This window comes from Dasypus novemcinctus, chromosome 21 (genome assembly GCF_030445035.2).
Source record: "Dasypus novemcinctus isolate mDasNov1 chromosome 21, mDasNov1.1.hap2, whole genome shotgun sequence".
In the NCBI taxonomy this organism is placed as follows: domain Eukaryota; kingdom Metazoa; phylum Chordata; class Mammalia; order Cingulata; family Dasypodidae; genus Dasypus; species Dasypus novemcinctus.
Genome location: NC_080693.1, coordinates 85,540,689 through 85,556,481, shown reverse-complemented (window position 1 = coordinate 85,556,481; position 15,793 = coordinate 85,540,689). Strand labels below are relative to the sequence as shown.

The following is a 15,793-nucleotide window of genomic DNA, read 5'->3' as shown; positions in this document are numbered from 1 at the left end:
ATGGTGCTTTGCAATGCTTAGAAATTGAAGTTGTATTTTTCTGAGCGAAACCACTTAAGACTTGAGAATCAAGGCAGTAAGTTCTCTTAAGATCTCTTAAGATGTCTTGCAGTCCCCTGATGCACCTCGCCCCTCTCCTCACTGTCTAGAAAGATCGGGTTGGGTGTTAAAGTAGAAGGGTGAGGTTTGGTTTGCATTTCCATGACTCAGAGGCTGAAAAGCTGCAGCACATTTAGTCAATAACAAATTAGAACCCAACTCTTCTGTGCAGTAACTGCTTTGTCTTGTTAACAGATAATCCGCGTTCAGTCCCCAGATGGGGTGAAGAGGATAACAACGACAAAGAGAGAGTCAGCTGCAGCGTTTTTAAAAAAGGTATCTGTGACTCTGTCATTTACCTGACAGGATCATCTTCATCCTCTGCCCTTACTCCCATTCTGTACCATTTCTCTTTTCTTTGTTACCTACTTTCTCCCTCTTTCAAGTTTTGTTTTTTTTTTACTGCTTTTCTCTATCATGATTAGGTCAGATTGCTACAGGACAGATGTGTGTCACAGCTGATCACTACTTAAAGTCATGGGACCAAGTGCCCAAAAGTAAAAATATTTCATTGGAGCAATAGTCAATTTGTGAGACTGAAAACTGGAGAAAACCTTAATGGCCCATCAAAAAAGCATGGTTAAAAGTGCATTCTGAGGAGTAAGCCCTAGCGGTACGTTGTGAGTGGAGATGCACATACTGCATTATTAAGTGAAGAAAGCAAGTTATAGAAAATAAAAAGTGTGGAATGATGCCACTCTGTTCTTTCTTTTTTTTAAAGCCACTGGCACACATCTGTTTGTGTGAAAGAGCACATGCCAAACTTAAAAAGGGTTGCCCTCAATGCAGTACAGAGAGTGGTTTTTGCTTTATACTTTGTACCAAAGGTTGGCAAAACTCTGGCCCATGAACTGCCCTCTGTTTATGTAAGCCGGCTTTTATTGGTGCACAGCAGCCACACGTTTATGTGTTCTCTGTGCTGCTTCTGAGCTGTGTCAGCAGAGTGGACAGACAGTGTGGACTGCAAAGCCACGGAGAGTAACTGTCTGGCTCTTTTCAGAAAAGATCACTAACCTGTATACAGTTCTTTTATTACTTGAATTTGTTGCAAACGGGTCTTACCTTTTTAGTGGTTGAAAATACTGTTTTTCTTTTTTCATGAGCAGGAAGAATTCCAGAGTCGTAGGCTGTTAGAGCAGGAGGGACTCAACTTAAGTCTATAATAACTATTTAGAATTAGGCTTTTGTTTTTCACTTGAGGCTTTTGTGCTTGTTCTCAAATGCAATTGTCCAGCAGGATAAATTTAGGTTTCAGAGAAACTTAAAAAAAGTGTTGTTATTCTGAGTTTTCAAAATATTCCTGAAATCCTAGTACTTCCCTCTGGGTAGTTCATTGTTTTCTTACCGAGCAAAATACAGACACGACTGCTGGCCATGCACTGGCTGGAACAGGTGAGATGCAGTGTGGTGTTGACTGCTTACTCCCTGGAGCTGTCAGGAGCACGCAGTCCTCGCTTAGGGGACTGAAAAAACAACCAGACACGCAAACTATGCCGATACACATTTTCTCCAATATGAAAATCCTTTCTCTCATGAAAAAATAACACAGATTCATTATAAAAGGTTCAGAAATCACAGAAAAGTATAAAGAAGGAAGAGTCACTTGAAGTTCTACCCAGTAGTAAGCACCATTAGTGTGTCATCTCTGTGCATGCACACACACACGTGTACACACCTGCTTTTATCAAAGCAGGTTGTAGCGGTCCTGCTGTTTTCATCAGTATAAGCCACTGTTCAGTTTAAGAAGAAACATTACTTACCTACCCTGAGAAAGAGGGCTGTACCAACTCTCCCTCGTCATTTACCATTTTATTTTATACCCAGACTTATTTGGAAATTATTCATTTTAGTCATGTATTGTTCTTACTCATTTAAACACTCATGAAATAAAATACATACCAAAAATGCTTGAAAAATATGTGTAGCCAGATGCTTTATTGTAAAGCAGACAACCAGTTCAAGGTGGGGAGCAGTCCTAGGCCCCAGAGCAGCCTCTGGCCCGCCGGGTACAGCTTTCTGCCCTCCCCCATGCGGCCTCTCTCCTGACTTCATAGGGATTCTACTTTTACCATTTTTTTTTAACGTAATGTAATTGGATCACGCTATGTATTCTTTTTGTTCTCTTCCGTTATAAATGTGTGTGTTAGCTTCCATTCCAACCACGTTTGTTTTGTTACAGTGATTACACATCAAGGTTACATCGGGTGTGAGCTTAGAGTTTTAAGGGTTTAACCGTGCTCTTGTACATCACTGTTAAGATTTGTTTTCTCAACGCCCTGTGCGTTGTGTTAGATTTTTGTGTCTAGAGAAAGAAGTCACAGATTCACAGAGGAGCACCATAGAACATTTTAAAAAATACAGCTATATGTATAAAGCATAAAGCTCTGGCCATATAGTCATATGGGAGTGAGGGCTGGCCGTATAGTACCCCTCCCAACTCCCCAATTTGGAAATTTCCTTTTGTTCCAGGAGTGTCATGGCAACTTTAATAAAGCTAAAGCTTCTTGTGAAAGATGTCTCATTCTTGGCAATAGCTTGCAAGGCTTTATCTACATAAAAACATTACTTTATGTTTTTGCAGAACAAGTGGAATGGGAAAATAGTTAAATTTCAGCTTATGTCTAAGCTGTTTCACAGAAAAGTCAAATTAAAGACATTACTTTTAGGTTTCCCTACTTTTTTTTACAGTTGCGATTATAAGTTTCATGGCTTTCATTTCCTGATGCTTTATCTTATTTATGCCACTTCTAGCTTGGGAAATTATACCTAAGACCCGTGGTATCAAATGCTTGTTATTATAGTACTTCAGATGTAAGGTCTTTGTTCTGAAAGACTCAATTTTTTGTCATCACTTTCAGAATGACAAGAAGTTACGCTTTAACCCATATATTTTGTTTTTACACCTGTAGTATAATTTCCTATTACAACAACTCTTTTCTAACAGTGAATGAATACTCTCTTGACTTCTATAAATGAATTTGTTCCTTTGTTCTTTGAGCATATTTATGAGCTGGTACTGCTTATTCTGTCCCACAAGGAGAAGCCTTTTTTTTTTTAAGGTACTGGGGGTCGGGAATTGAACCCGGGACCTCATATGTGGGAAGCTAGTGCTCAGTCAACGAGCCACACCAACTTCTGAGTTGGTTTTTTCATTTGCTTTGCTTGTTTTTTGTTTGTTTGTTTGTTCCCAGGAGGCACTGGGAACCAAACCTGGGACTGCCCACGTGGGAAGCAGGTGCTTAACCACTTGAGCCACATTCGCTCCCCAGAAGCCTGTATCTTTTCAGCTCAACATCACTTAGAGACCGACTTGTGTGCACGTCATTGTTTTCTTTTTTTTTAAAATTTTTTATTCATTTTTAAAAAATGTTACATTTAAAAAATATGAGGTCCCATTCAACCCCACCGCCCCCACCCCACCACTCCCCCCCACAGCATCATTGTTTTCATTGCTGCCTGGGGTGTGTGTCTGTCCTCTCCCCTGTGGGCGGCTGTTAGGAGCAGCGCTGCTGCGGATGTGCTTGAGCACGCCCCCTGTGCAAGGGCTCACTTGGCCTTCTGTGTTCTGCACTCTCATTTTCTTCCTACTTCACTGACTGTTTCTCTCAGTTTTCTTTACTGAGACTTTTTTGTCTTCCTGACTTCTGCCAGAGGGCCTGGGACTTGGTGCTCTGGCCTCTTTGCTCTGTCTAGGTCATCTTACTGGCTTTCGGGCCTAAAAGCCACCTTTACACTCGTGACTGCTGAATGCACAGCTCAGCTCTGGCCTCTCTCCCGGGCACCAGGCTCAGACGCCTGTCCCCTCACTGGGGTGTTGGATAGTCTCAAACCTAAATGTCAGAATGCAGGTTGCTGTTCCCTTCTGGCCTACTCCTTTTGCCTCCACTTCCGTGGTTCCCTTAGTAGGCGTCACCTTCCACCAGTCATTTAAGCCAGAAATCCCCACCATTGCCTCTTGCCTCTGTCCTCTCATGTCTGGACAACTGCCACATTCCCCAACAGTTCCCTGCAGCAGTCCTGTCCCCACTGCAGCCAGCTTGGAGTTCCCCCGCCTCCACCCGCTGTGGCTTCCCCAACGCCTGTGGCTTCCCACGTGGTCCTGTGTGGTTTGGCTCCCACCTGCTGCCCCAGCCCCGTCTTGGAAGTCCTTGTTGCACACTGGGCCCTGGCCTCACTGACCGCTCTCCGCCCGAGCCCTTTCCTGCTTCCTTCGTCTCACTCTGCACGGCAGGCGCTCCCTTCTTCTGGAGGTCTGTGCAGATGCTCCTCCTCACGTCACCTCTTCTTCTCCCACCCAGAAAGGCTGCCTCTGCTCACTCTGTCCCCCTTTTTCTGTCTCAGCACTTCTCTCACCTGTGATTCTTTTCGTTGACTTCGTCTCCCTCATTTAATGGTTAGATCCCTGACAGCCAGAACCTTATTGTTTTTGTTCACTGCTTTGTTCTGAGCACCTGGCACACAGGGTTAATCTTTTTTGAGTGAATGAATATTTGACACTATAAGTATTTATTCCTGAATTAATGACATCATTCCATGCCTGACCTTTCTTCTGTTGGGTTTTAAGATTGGAGTTGGGTTTTTACAATTGATTTCAAAAGTAAAGTTTCTAAACACAGCTTTGACTCTTGCTTGCCATCACCTCTTTGGTGCTTTACATAGTATCTTGTTTACACACGAGCTCTGCTGCTGCTTGGCCACTTTTTTCATTGTAATTGACACCCTCGTGGGCAATACAGACTTCCTCAAAGGAGGGAAACCACCAGAGGAGTTAGATTAATGAGGAGGCGATGTTCATGCAGTTTATTAAATCCCTCTTGTTTTGGGCTTATTTTAGGTTGCAAAGGAGTTTGGCTTCCAAAATAATGGCTTTTCAGTTTACATCAATAGAAACAAGACTGGAGAGATCACAGCATCATCCAACAAATCCCTCAACCTGCTAAAAATCAAGTAAGTGCCCAGTGGGGAGCACTCCGGAACGGGAAGGAAACTGCACCCCGGTTGGCCAGGGTGGCTCCCTCCCTTTATCCTGCTCCTCCTCATGCCACTCTGAGTGCAGCCCTGCTCCCCGGTCAGCACACAGGCTGTTGTATTTCCTGCCAGGTCCTCACCAGCCTCACTGCATTCGCAGCTCCTCTTGAGCCAGATTTGACTGACTGCAATATTCTGGTATATCCGTCATTGAAGAGGAAGATTTATAGTCTATAGTCTGGGGTCTGTGTTTTGAAACGGGGTAAGCTGCACACTCAGCTTCTTCTCTGGAGTGAAAGACCTTGAGCACGGCTCCATGGGGAGAAGTCAGGCCAGCCTCTGCTCTGCCCAAGCCCGGGGTGTTAGGTAGAGGGAGGAGGGTGGACTCTAGCCCCGAGGCTCCCAGGGCACATAGCAGTGCCAGCAGGGGCTTCCAGGATGCAGAGACCTCTGTTGTAGTTACTCCACAACAGGGGCTGGGAAAATACGACCCATTGCATGTTTTGTGAAGTTTTATCATCTGTTCTCTGAGTTTTGTCTGTGGCTACCTTCTTGCTACAGAGTCAGAATTGAGTGGTTGTAACAGAGACCACGTGGCACACACAACTGAAAAATTTACTACCTGGCTCTTTACAGTAAGTCTTCTGAGCCCTGTCGACAGCAGTCCTGGGTCCACCTGCTCAAAACTGCCCAGCACCCGTCAAAAGTCGGTCTGGCCCTTCCTTGGGGTACAGTGTGACCCCCCCAGGGGCTGCTGACGGCACGGCTGCTGGCTGGCTGCTGTTTTGACAACTCAGGTGGTCATTTTTAGGTTCACAAATTAGTGTATCTAGGGGAAATGTGCAGTTACAGAATTCATTTGTTTTTCAGGAAATATTTATTGGACACCTGCTGCCCGCCCCCCCAGTGAGATAAAGCCATTCCTTGCCATTTGTGCCCGTGCGAGCGGGCTGGTCTTTCCTTGTGCATCTTGAGGGGCCTTTCTCGAGGCGGCTATGTGACTGAATCCCCACTCCACCCTCCCTGGCTGCATGCCTGGGAGAGGCTGCTGCATCTCCCCGAGCCTGCCCTCCTTGTCCGCCGAGGGCGGCAGGGCCTCCTTCGCAGAGTCTTGGTTGCTGTGGAGGTGGCTTGATTTGCATGGCGCCTGCATAAGAGGAGCCCTCATAAAAGGAGAGCTTTCTTTTTTTGACTATTCTAAAAGTGGATATAAGAAAGGGAGATTACAGAGTAAAACAGCTTTGAGGCAAAATAATCAAAACTTAGTATTGTAATACAAGTATTCTACCAGAGGTCTGTGACAGCTAAAAAGGCCCAGCGGTGCCACTGTAATGGATGTTTTTGTGAATTACCCTAGAGTATCGTGTGTGTATGTGTGTGTGTGTGTGTGTGGTGGTGTGCTATATATTCTATATAACATTTCACATTTTAACCACTTTCATGTATACAATTCAGTGATATATTGTGCTGCCATCACCACCATCCATTACCAAAACTTTTCTATCACCTCAAATATGCTCTGTTGCTCTTAGGCATTCATTCCCCATTCTCCGTCCTCACCTTTGCCCCTGGTACCCTGTAATTTTGTCTCTATTAATTTGCATTTTTTAGTTATTTCACATACATGAGTGCATTGCTTGTTTCTCTCTCTTTTAACCCGTTTAAAACACAGCAAGACAACATCGTGGGATTGTGTGTGGCTTGATGGGTGGTTATACGGAGCGTCTGTGCCCACACCACCCAGGTGAAGCCACAGAGTGCCACCACCCTCCCCGAGCACCTACAGACATCACTTCTCTGCATTTCTTCATCGTTTCGCTACCCACATGTGCATCCCTTACACCGCAGTCTGGTCTTGCCATGTTACATTTCAGTCTTTTGTGTCCCTTCCCAGCCCCCTTCCATCCCTTTCTTTTTCTCGAGGCACTCAGGCTGAGGCCCTGGATTTTGCTGTTTGCGTGCTCATGGTGCCGTTCCACACACGGCCCCATCCTCTGGATTTCCTGAGGATTGGAAGCTGGACATAGAGGTAGATCAGACTCAGGTCTGACCCCTGTAGTGAGACCGTAGCTGGTGACACGCTCTTCAGGAAGCACATGGGAGCTGGTTGTCCCATTTTTTATAAACAAATCAGTTTTATTGATACATATTAATAAAGCATGTGAATGTATCTCAGGAAAAATGCTTAGTAAATAAAAAAGGAAAGACATACAATTATTCAAAGTGTGCTATCAGTGGTCTTTGGTATAATCACATAGTTGTGCATTCATCACTTCAGTCATTTTTAGAGCATTTTCGTTATTTCCGTGATAAAAACAAAAAACAGACAAACAAGAAAATTCTTCATTTCTCAATTTCTCTATGCTTCCCCTACTGTACATAGCTGCTATTTCTGGCTGTTGCACAATTATATATTTATTTATTCAGCAGTTTTATGGAGATAATATTCATGTATCACATGATCTATCTAAAGTATATAATTAATGGCTTTTGGTATAATCACAGTGTTGTACATTTATCACCACAAAAAATTTTAGAACCATTACTCCAAAAAGGATAACTCCACACCCCTTAGCAGTCCTTCCCCAGCCCTGCAGAACCACTAATTTAATTTCATCTTTATAAACTGACTTATACTTACATTTTATATAAATGGAATCATACAATATGTAGTACTTTGTGTATGGTTTCTTTCACTTAGCATAATTTTTTCTGGTCTGATGTTACCGTTATTGTAGTATTAACATAAGTTTATTCAGCTTCAAAGAAAAAGGATCTTTCATACGCAGTTTTACCCATATTCGTATTTCACATGCTATGTTACTATGTCACACAGTCCCACATTACGTTTTTGAGCTTTCCTTTTAGTAACATACATCCCCTAGACTTCCCCTTTAAACCACGTCTATGCCCACGTAATAGCACGCTAGTTACAGACCTTGTGTTGGGCTCCCACCTCTTCTGTCCATTTCCGAAGATTAGCATGTCTTTTTTACGGATTCTGCACAAGATAGTCCTCAGCTTTCCATTACCTGAACTCATTTAACTTTCTGGTGACCCATATTTAGGTTAGCAACTCCATGAGATTACACAGTATATTTAGGTCATGGTAGCACAGTCGTACAGCATTTGTCCCTTTGTGTCTGGCTTGCTTCAATGAACGTAATGTCCTCTAGGTTCATCCATGTTGTCATCTGCTTCCTGACTTCATTTCTTCTTACGGCTGCATAATATTCCATTGTGCGACTATACCACGCTTTGTTTATCCACTCGCCGGTTGATGGACACCTGGGTTGTTTCCAGCTTTGGGCAGTTGTGAATAACGAACGCTGCTGTGAGCATCAGTGTGCAGATGTCTGTTCGTGTCACTGCTCTCAGTTCTTTTGAGTATATACCCGTGGCATTGCCGCATCACGTGGCAAATCCATATTCAACTTTGTTGAGGAACTGCCAAACAGTCCTGCACAGTGGCTGTGCATTCTGCATTCCCATCAGCAGTGAATAGGTGTTCCTATCTCTCCACATCCTCTCCAACACTTGTAGTTCTCTGTCTTTAATAGTGACCATTCTGATAGGTGTAAAATCTCTCGTTTTGATTTGTATTTCCCTAATTGCTAGTGATGTTGCAAATTTTTTCTTTCGCTACTTTTATTTCTTCTTTGGACAAATGTCTGTTCAAGTCTTTGGCCCATTCTTTAATCAGGTTGTTCGTCGTCTTTTTGTTGAATTGCAGCATTTCTTTGTATGTCACGGATATTGAACACTTATTGGACATGTGATTTCCAAATATTTTCTCCCACTGAGTCAGCTGCCTTTTCATCCTTTTGACAAAGTTCTGTGAGCTGCAAAAGTGTTTAATTTTGAGGAGACCCCATTTATCTATTTTTTCTTTTGTTGTGCGTGCTTTGGGTGTCAGGTGCAAAGAACCACCACCCACCACAGGATCTTTACAGTGTTTCCGTACATTTTCTTGTAGTAGTTTTATGGTTCTGGCTTTCATATTTAGGTCTTTTTTTTTTTTTTTTAAGATTTATTTATTTATTTCTCTCTTTCTCTCCCCTCCCCTGCCCCAGTTGTCTGTTCTCTGTGTCCATTTGCTGCGTGTTTTTGTCACTTCTGTTGTTGTCAGCAGCACAGGAATCTGTGTTTCTTTTTGTTGTGTCATCTTGTGTCAGCTCTCTGTGTGTGCAGCACCATTCCTGGGCAGGCTGCACTTTCTTTTGTGCTGGGCGGCTCTCCTTATGGGGTGCACTCCTTGTGCGTGGGGCTTCCCTACGCAGGGGACACCCCTGCGTGGCAGGGTACTCCTCCCACACATCAGCACTGCGCACGGGCCAGCTCCACACGGGTCAAGGAGGCCCGGGGTTTGAACCGCGGACCTCGCATGTGGTAGACGGACGCCCTAACCACTGGGCCAAGTCCGCTTCCCCATATTTAGGTCTTGGATCCATTTTGAGTTGATTCTTGTATAGGGAGTGAAATGGGATCCTCTTTAATTCTTTGGTTATGGATATCCAGTTCTCCGAGCACCATTTATTGAAGAGACTGTTTCATTCCATTAACATGGCTTTGGTAGATTTGTCAAAAACCAGTTGGCTGTAGAGGTGAGGGTTTACTTCAGGACTCTCAATTCTATTCCACTGACTGATGTGTCTGTCTTACCATGCTGATTTGATTACTGTAGCTTTGTAATATGTTTCAAGGTCAGGCAGTGAAATTCCTCCCATGTTGCTCTTCTTTTTTAGAGTTTGGTAATTGCCTTTTCTATTTCAGTAAAGTAGGACGTTGGATTTTTTTTTGAGGTACTGGGAGTGGGGATTGACCCCTGAACCTGGCATGTGGGAAGCTGGTGCTCAAACATTGCGCCACATCGACTCCCCTGACGTGGCTTCCTCGACCATTTTGCTTGCTTGTTTTTTGTTTTTTTAGGAGGTACGGGGAACTGAACCCAGAACCTCCTGTGTGTGAAGCATGTGCTCAACAGCTTGAACTACTTCCTCTCCTGGCTGTTGGAATTTTGCTTGGTATTGCATTGAATCTATAAATCAGTTGGGGTAGGATGGACATCTTCACGATACTTAGTCTTCTGATCTGTGAACACGGAATGTCTTACCATTTGTTTGTCTTCATCGCTTTTTTTTTTTTAATTTTATTTTTTATAATATTTATATTTTATGAGGTTTATTTTATTTTTTAAGATTTTATTTATTTCTCTGCCCCCCGCCCCAGTTGTCTGTTCTCTGTGTCTATTTGCTGCATGTTCTTTGTCCATGGCACAGGAATCTTTATTTCTTTTGTTGTTGTTGTTGTTATTGTTGTGTCATCTTGTGTCAGCTCTCCGTGTATGTGGCACCATTCCTGGGCAGGCTGCACTTTCTTTCACGCTGGGCGGCTCTCCTTACGGGGCGCACTCCTTGCGCTTGGGGCTCCCCTACACAGGGACACCCCTGTGTGGCAGGGCACTCCTTGCGCGCATCAGCACTGCACACGGGCCAGCTCCACACGGGTCAGGGAGGCCCGGGGTTTGAACCTTGGACCTCCGTGTGGTAGGCGGACGCCCTAACCACTGGGCCAAGTCTTCTTTTCTTCATCGCTTTCTTTTAGCATTGTTTTGTAGTTTTCTTCACATAGGTCCTATACTTCTTGGTTAAATGATTCCTAGGTATTTGAGTCTTTTTGTTGCTATTGTAAATGGAATTTTTTCCCGATTTCCTCCTTAGGTTGTTCAGTACTTGTGTATGGAAACATGACTGAGTTTTGCGTGTTGATCTTGGTCCTGCCACTTTGCTGAATCATTTATTAGCTCAAGTAGGTTTGTGTTGACACTTCTAAATATAGGACCATGCCATCCACAGAGTTTTACTGCCTCTTTTCCTGTTTGGATGCCTTTAATTTTTTTTCTTGTCTAATTGCTCTAGTTAGCGCTTTGATACAATGTTGAATAACATTGGTGACAGTGAGCATCCTTGTCTTGTTCCTGATCTTAGAGGGAAAGCTTTCAGCCTTTCCCCATTGAGTACGATGTTGGCTGTGGGGTTTTCATATATGCCTTTTGTCATACTGTCATCACTTTGTTTTGATGTCAGCTGCCTTGATGCTCAGTGCCTGGAGCCATCATTTCAGTGGGGGATTACAAAATGGTGCTGTTGAAACACCACTGTTTGGTTTTCCTTGATTAACTGGAACCCTTTCCAGAGAGGCTTCTCCCCTTCTGAGTTCTGTGTCCCCAGGGGAGCAGTCGTTTAGGAAAGGCAGGTACTGTCTACTGCAGGTGTGACCATGGCTCCCAGTCTTTCCGTGGACAGAGCTTGGTCATATACCACTGTTTTTAAGTATCAGATAACTCAGAGTTCATGTAACATTCCAAATTCATGCTCAAAATGTAAGGCTTTTATTTAAACGTCTTTTTAATTACTTCTGTTTTCCCTTTCACTAAATGCCCTTGTTTTCCACGCTACAGGGAACAATAGAATTGGGGTGTCCTTTGCTCACTTGTCTGCTGTCTGCTCCTGCAAACTGCAGGCTCCAAAGCACAGCAGTCCTCCTCGCTCATTTCTCTGGTGGTGTGGGCTACGGCAGCTGCTTCCTCAGCCTTCCGGGCTCGGTTCCCGCTCTCCCTGGGAGCTGGCCCTCTCTGTCAGCTCTGCGACCATCCTGCTCAGTTTTGACTAACTCCCACCTGCTTCTCCTGGGTGGAGCCCGAACCTCTGCCCTGGCGTGGGGCTGCGTTGCTCTGAGCTCCTTCCTGGGTCCAGCCCTACTCTCACGTGAGCCTGCTAGGGCTCCTGTGAGTTGGGGGGCTGTGCAGGGCCTCCCCTTTCTCAGGCTGCCAGGGCTGCGCTTGCTGCCCACACAGATGCTGATGTTGCGAGGGTCTCGTGGCCATCCGTCTTGGTTTTTTTGTTTTTGTTCTGGTGAGGTACCAGGGCGGGGGACTGAAGCTGGACCTCGTATGTGGGAAGCCGGCACTCAACCGCTGAGCCACATCAGCTCCCCGGTCTTGGCTTTGCTGTGCTGTCTAGTTCTCTCTGTATGACAGGGGTATCTATAACTGTGTGGCCCTGCCACACTTTTTCCAGAATTCCACCTTGCCACTTGGGACCATCCCTCATCCCTTGCACGTGTTTTCCATTCTGTTCTTTATTTAGCTTTTTTTGTGTATTCTCTATCCCATAATTCCACAATCCGAAGTTCTTGGCTGCCTAAATCTGTCTACGTACTCTTCTCCTGGCGGCTTGTTTCTCTTATGCATTTGGTGATTTTTTATTGAGAGCTTACGTTTCATTACATTTTGTCTTTGGGAATCCTGAAGGGGGGACCTAGGTTTAGTTACTTGCCCACGGAGAAGGGCTGTTTGCTTCCATTGGCACAAGGGGGCACTGCCGACCTAGGCCTGCTTTGAGTTAATTTCTGGTCTTCGGGTTTCCTGAACCAGGTGGCATCAGTTCCACCCCTAGACGCATGACACATTAGCCTTTGGTTACAGCGTCTCTGAAGTGACCTTTCTCCTGCAGCTGGTGGAGCAGACAGGATTCGCCCTTGGTTCCTGTTTCCAGCTGGTGGGTTTTTCCCAGCTGGTCAGCCGTCCTTCAGACGTCCTGGCTCTAGGTGGGAGTCTCGGGCCCAGCCTCCCGCTGTGGGCAGGTGGTTCAGGGCTCAGTCTCCTGTTGCTCAGAGAATATCCGTGAACTGCAAACTTTGAGCGTCACTGTGTCCTCAAAGCTCTTGTACTGTCAACCTTCAGCGCTGCTTCTCCCTGTTCATTGCTTTAGTATGTGGGGTCTGCTCTTCAGTCTTTTTCGCCTACGTGCGTCTCTTGTTGACAGCAGTTAAATATTTATCACATGGTGGTGCCGGGCTATTTTCTTCTAAGACCTGTGTTGATTTTTTCATCTTGCGAACCCTCTCTGTGGTCTTGAAATCACTGAGACATAGGAACCCACAGTGCTTCTGTAAACTATTCATGAGTTGAAAATGTTTATTTAGCCTAAGGTTGCAACAGTTTGGCTATGTTAATCAGGTTCTTCAGTAATTCAGCAGTGAGGCTGATCGAGGGAAGAACATGATTTTCATTTAAAATGATAGGAACCCACATATTGCTGTTGGAGATGTGATTTGTTACAGCTGTTTTTTTGGAAAGCAGTATGTCATCGCCATTAGAAACAAACAAAAACCCTTCAAATCTAACAGTGCCACCCCTGGAACCTGTCCTGTAGAAATAAAACCATGTGGCATCTGTGTGTGGCTATATGCTGAGTGCTGCTCATGATACACACCTGCTAGGGAGGGCTCCTCAGGGTGAGGGGACGCCGTGGGACAGCTCTTTTCAGGAAGAGCGTGCAGCTATTAAAAGTGATGATGAGTATCGATCAGTTATGCTTGCAGGGATTTTTGTGAGGGGCTGTTGGAGCAAGTTGGAGAAAAGTATGTCTAGGATAGCCCCATTTTTTTAAGACAATGATGACCCCTCCTCTATATATGTCTATGTATACCTGCGTGTGAGTGGAGAGAAAAACTGAAAACTTCGTGCTATTTGGATAAAAGTGCATTTGTGGGGGGTAAGTAGAGGGCAGAGGAATGAAAAAAGGAAGGTAAAAGAAAGTGGAAAGGAGAGGGCAAGGGCTGCCCTTAGAAACTCAAGGTATGTTGTGCAGTTGTACTCATTTATGTATCGTTGAGTATGTATGTGTGGCATGTTATAAATTTTAAAGTAAAATTTTAGATTATATGTTCTAGTTAGAGAAACTGCTGCTGATCTCTGTAATGTCAAGAGGCATATGAGAAGTTAAAAGAGAATTCTGGCTTCTTAAAATTGGAAACATTATGTAGAGCCTCAGAACCGTCGGGGTTTGCTCTTTGCAGCCCCCAGTCCCCAGTTCAGGGGGCGATCTGCGCAGGAAGGTGACACGGTGTTTGTTGCTGAGCAGACATGGCGACCTGCTGTTCCTGTTCCCCTCGAGCCTGGCGGGGCCGTCCTCTGAGATGGAGACGTCGCCGTCGCTGGGGCCGAAGGCCCCCGGGGCTCCTGGCGTGGAGGAGGATGAGATTGATCAGTACCTGAGCAAGCAGGACGGCAAGATCTACAGGAGCCGCGACCCACAGCTGTAAGTGCCTTGGCCACCTGCGCCAGACCACGCACCTGCGTCCTAATGGTCAGCAAAGCCAAGCGTTTATAGTGTGTCCTGCCTTAGTAATCAGAGTTTTACATCTGACCATCTATTTCCTGGTTAAATTTCACTTCACATTATATTGTTAGGTTTCTTACCCCAAACTATTTCAATTCAAAACAAAATAACAGACAAAAGGCAGCTCAACAAGTGATGGAAGCATCAGTCCAAACACTTTGCTTTTTCGAGTTACCGGGGATTGAACCCGCTACCTCATACCTCGTCCGTGGGAAGCTCAACCACTGAGCTACACTCTCTCCCCTGTGCAGGCACTTTTATCTCACCTAATCCTAAAAAGAAACTCACATGTTTTTCTGGTATTGAAAAAGATACACAGATGGGCATATATTGGTTTAATGACATGATCAAGGTCTCTTTGTTAATGAAGAAAATGAAAAAAAGAAAAATGCTTAATTTTCATATCTCATAAAACTAGGCCTCACAGTTTTTTTTTCTTTTTTTACTTTACCTTTAGGATTGATACAGTCCCTTCTTTGCTTTTGCTACAAAAATGCTACAATATTATTAACTACAGTCTGTAAGTTACATTAGTTATGTTTTCCCATGTGTAACCATATTCTTAATACCTTGTGGTTGAAGAACATTCCTGTATTTATATTAGCCAAAAGTCCTCATCTACTGCGAAAAGCACCGTTAAACATTCCCTATTTATCCTCCACCTGTCCCCCTAACCTCCCTAGACGACCAGTTTCAGCCACAATCACATCTATAAATGAACTGTGTTTATTACACTCATTATAATGTGCTGCCATCAACTCCATCCGTCATCACATATTTACAACTGACCTTATTAAACATCCTACATAGATCCAGTGTCAGCAGCCCCTTCCGAACACAGATTCCGTCTCCCACCAACCTCACTCCTCAGTCCGACTCTAAGTTCTACTCACCATATTTAGTTCATATCAGTGAGACCATACAGTATTCTTCCTTTTGTGTCTGGCTTATTTCACTTACCATAATGTTCTCCAGGTTCCTCCGTGTTGTCATTTGCTTCCCCAATTCATTTCTTCTTACACCTGAATAGTATTCCATCCTTTGTATAGGCCACATCTTAATTAGCCATTCATTAGTTGACGAACATTTAGGTTGTTTCCATCTTTTAGCGATTGTGAAATGCCATTATGAACATCGGTGGGCAAATATCTATTTGCGTCCTTGCTTTCAGTTCTTCTGAATACATTCCTAGTAGCAGAATTGCTTTATCATATGGCAGTTCTGTATTTTGCTTCCTGAGGAACCACCAAACTGTCTTCTGCAGAGGCTGCACCGTTTTACAGTCCCACGGATAGTGAAGGACTGCTCCTATTTCTCACGTCCTCTCCAGCCTTTGTAGTTTCTCTTTTGTAAATACGGCCATTCTGTAAGGTGTGAGATGCTATCTTATTGTAGTTTTGTTTTTTTTTTAATTTTATTTTATTGACTTTGTAATAATATTACATTAAAAATATATATGTGAGGTCCCATTCAACCCCACCCCCCCACCCCACCTCTCCCCCCCCCAGCAACACTCCCTCCCATCATCATGACACATCCAT

At 44.4% G+C, this 15,793-nt stretch overlaps 1 protein-coding gene across 3 annotated transcripts in view; it reads left to right on the top strand.

Annotated features, from left to right (window-relative positions):
• NPLOC4 (NPL4 homolog, ubiquitin recognition factor) overlaps positions 1-15,793 on the top strand; it is a 66,390-nt gene that overhangs the window by 3,342 nt on the left and 47,255 nt on the right. For 2 of the 3 annotated variants that reach the window (XM_058284884.2, XM_058284883.1), the window contains exons 2-4: positions 295-375; positions 4,934-5,046; positions 13,995-14,171. In XM_058284884.2, coding sequence (XP_058140867.1) covers positions 295-375; positions 4,934-5,046; positions 13,995-14,171 — 371 coding nt within the window. Of the gene's footprint in view, positions 1-294; positions 376-4,933; positions 5,047-13,929; positions 14,172-15,793 lie in introns of all 3 variants that reach the window. The other variant, XM_071210847.1, reaches the window with a different exon arrangement.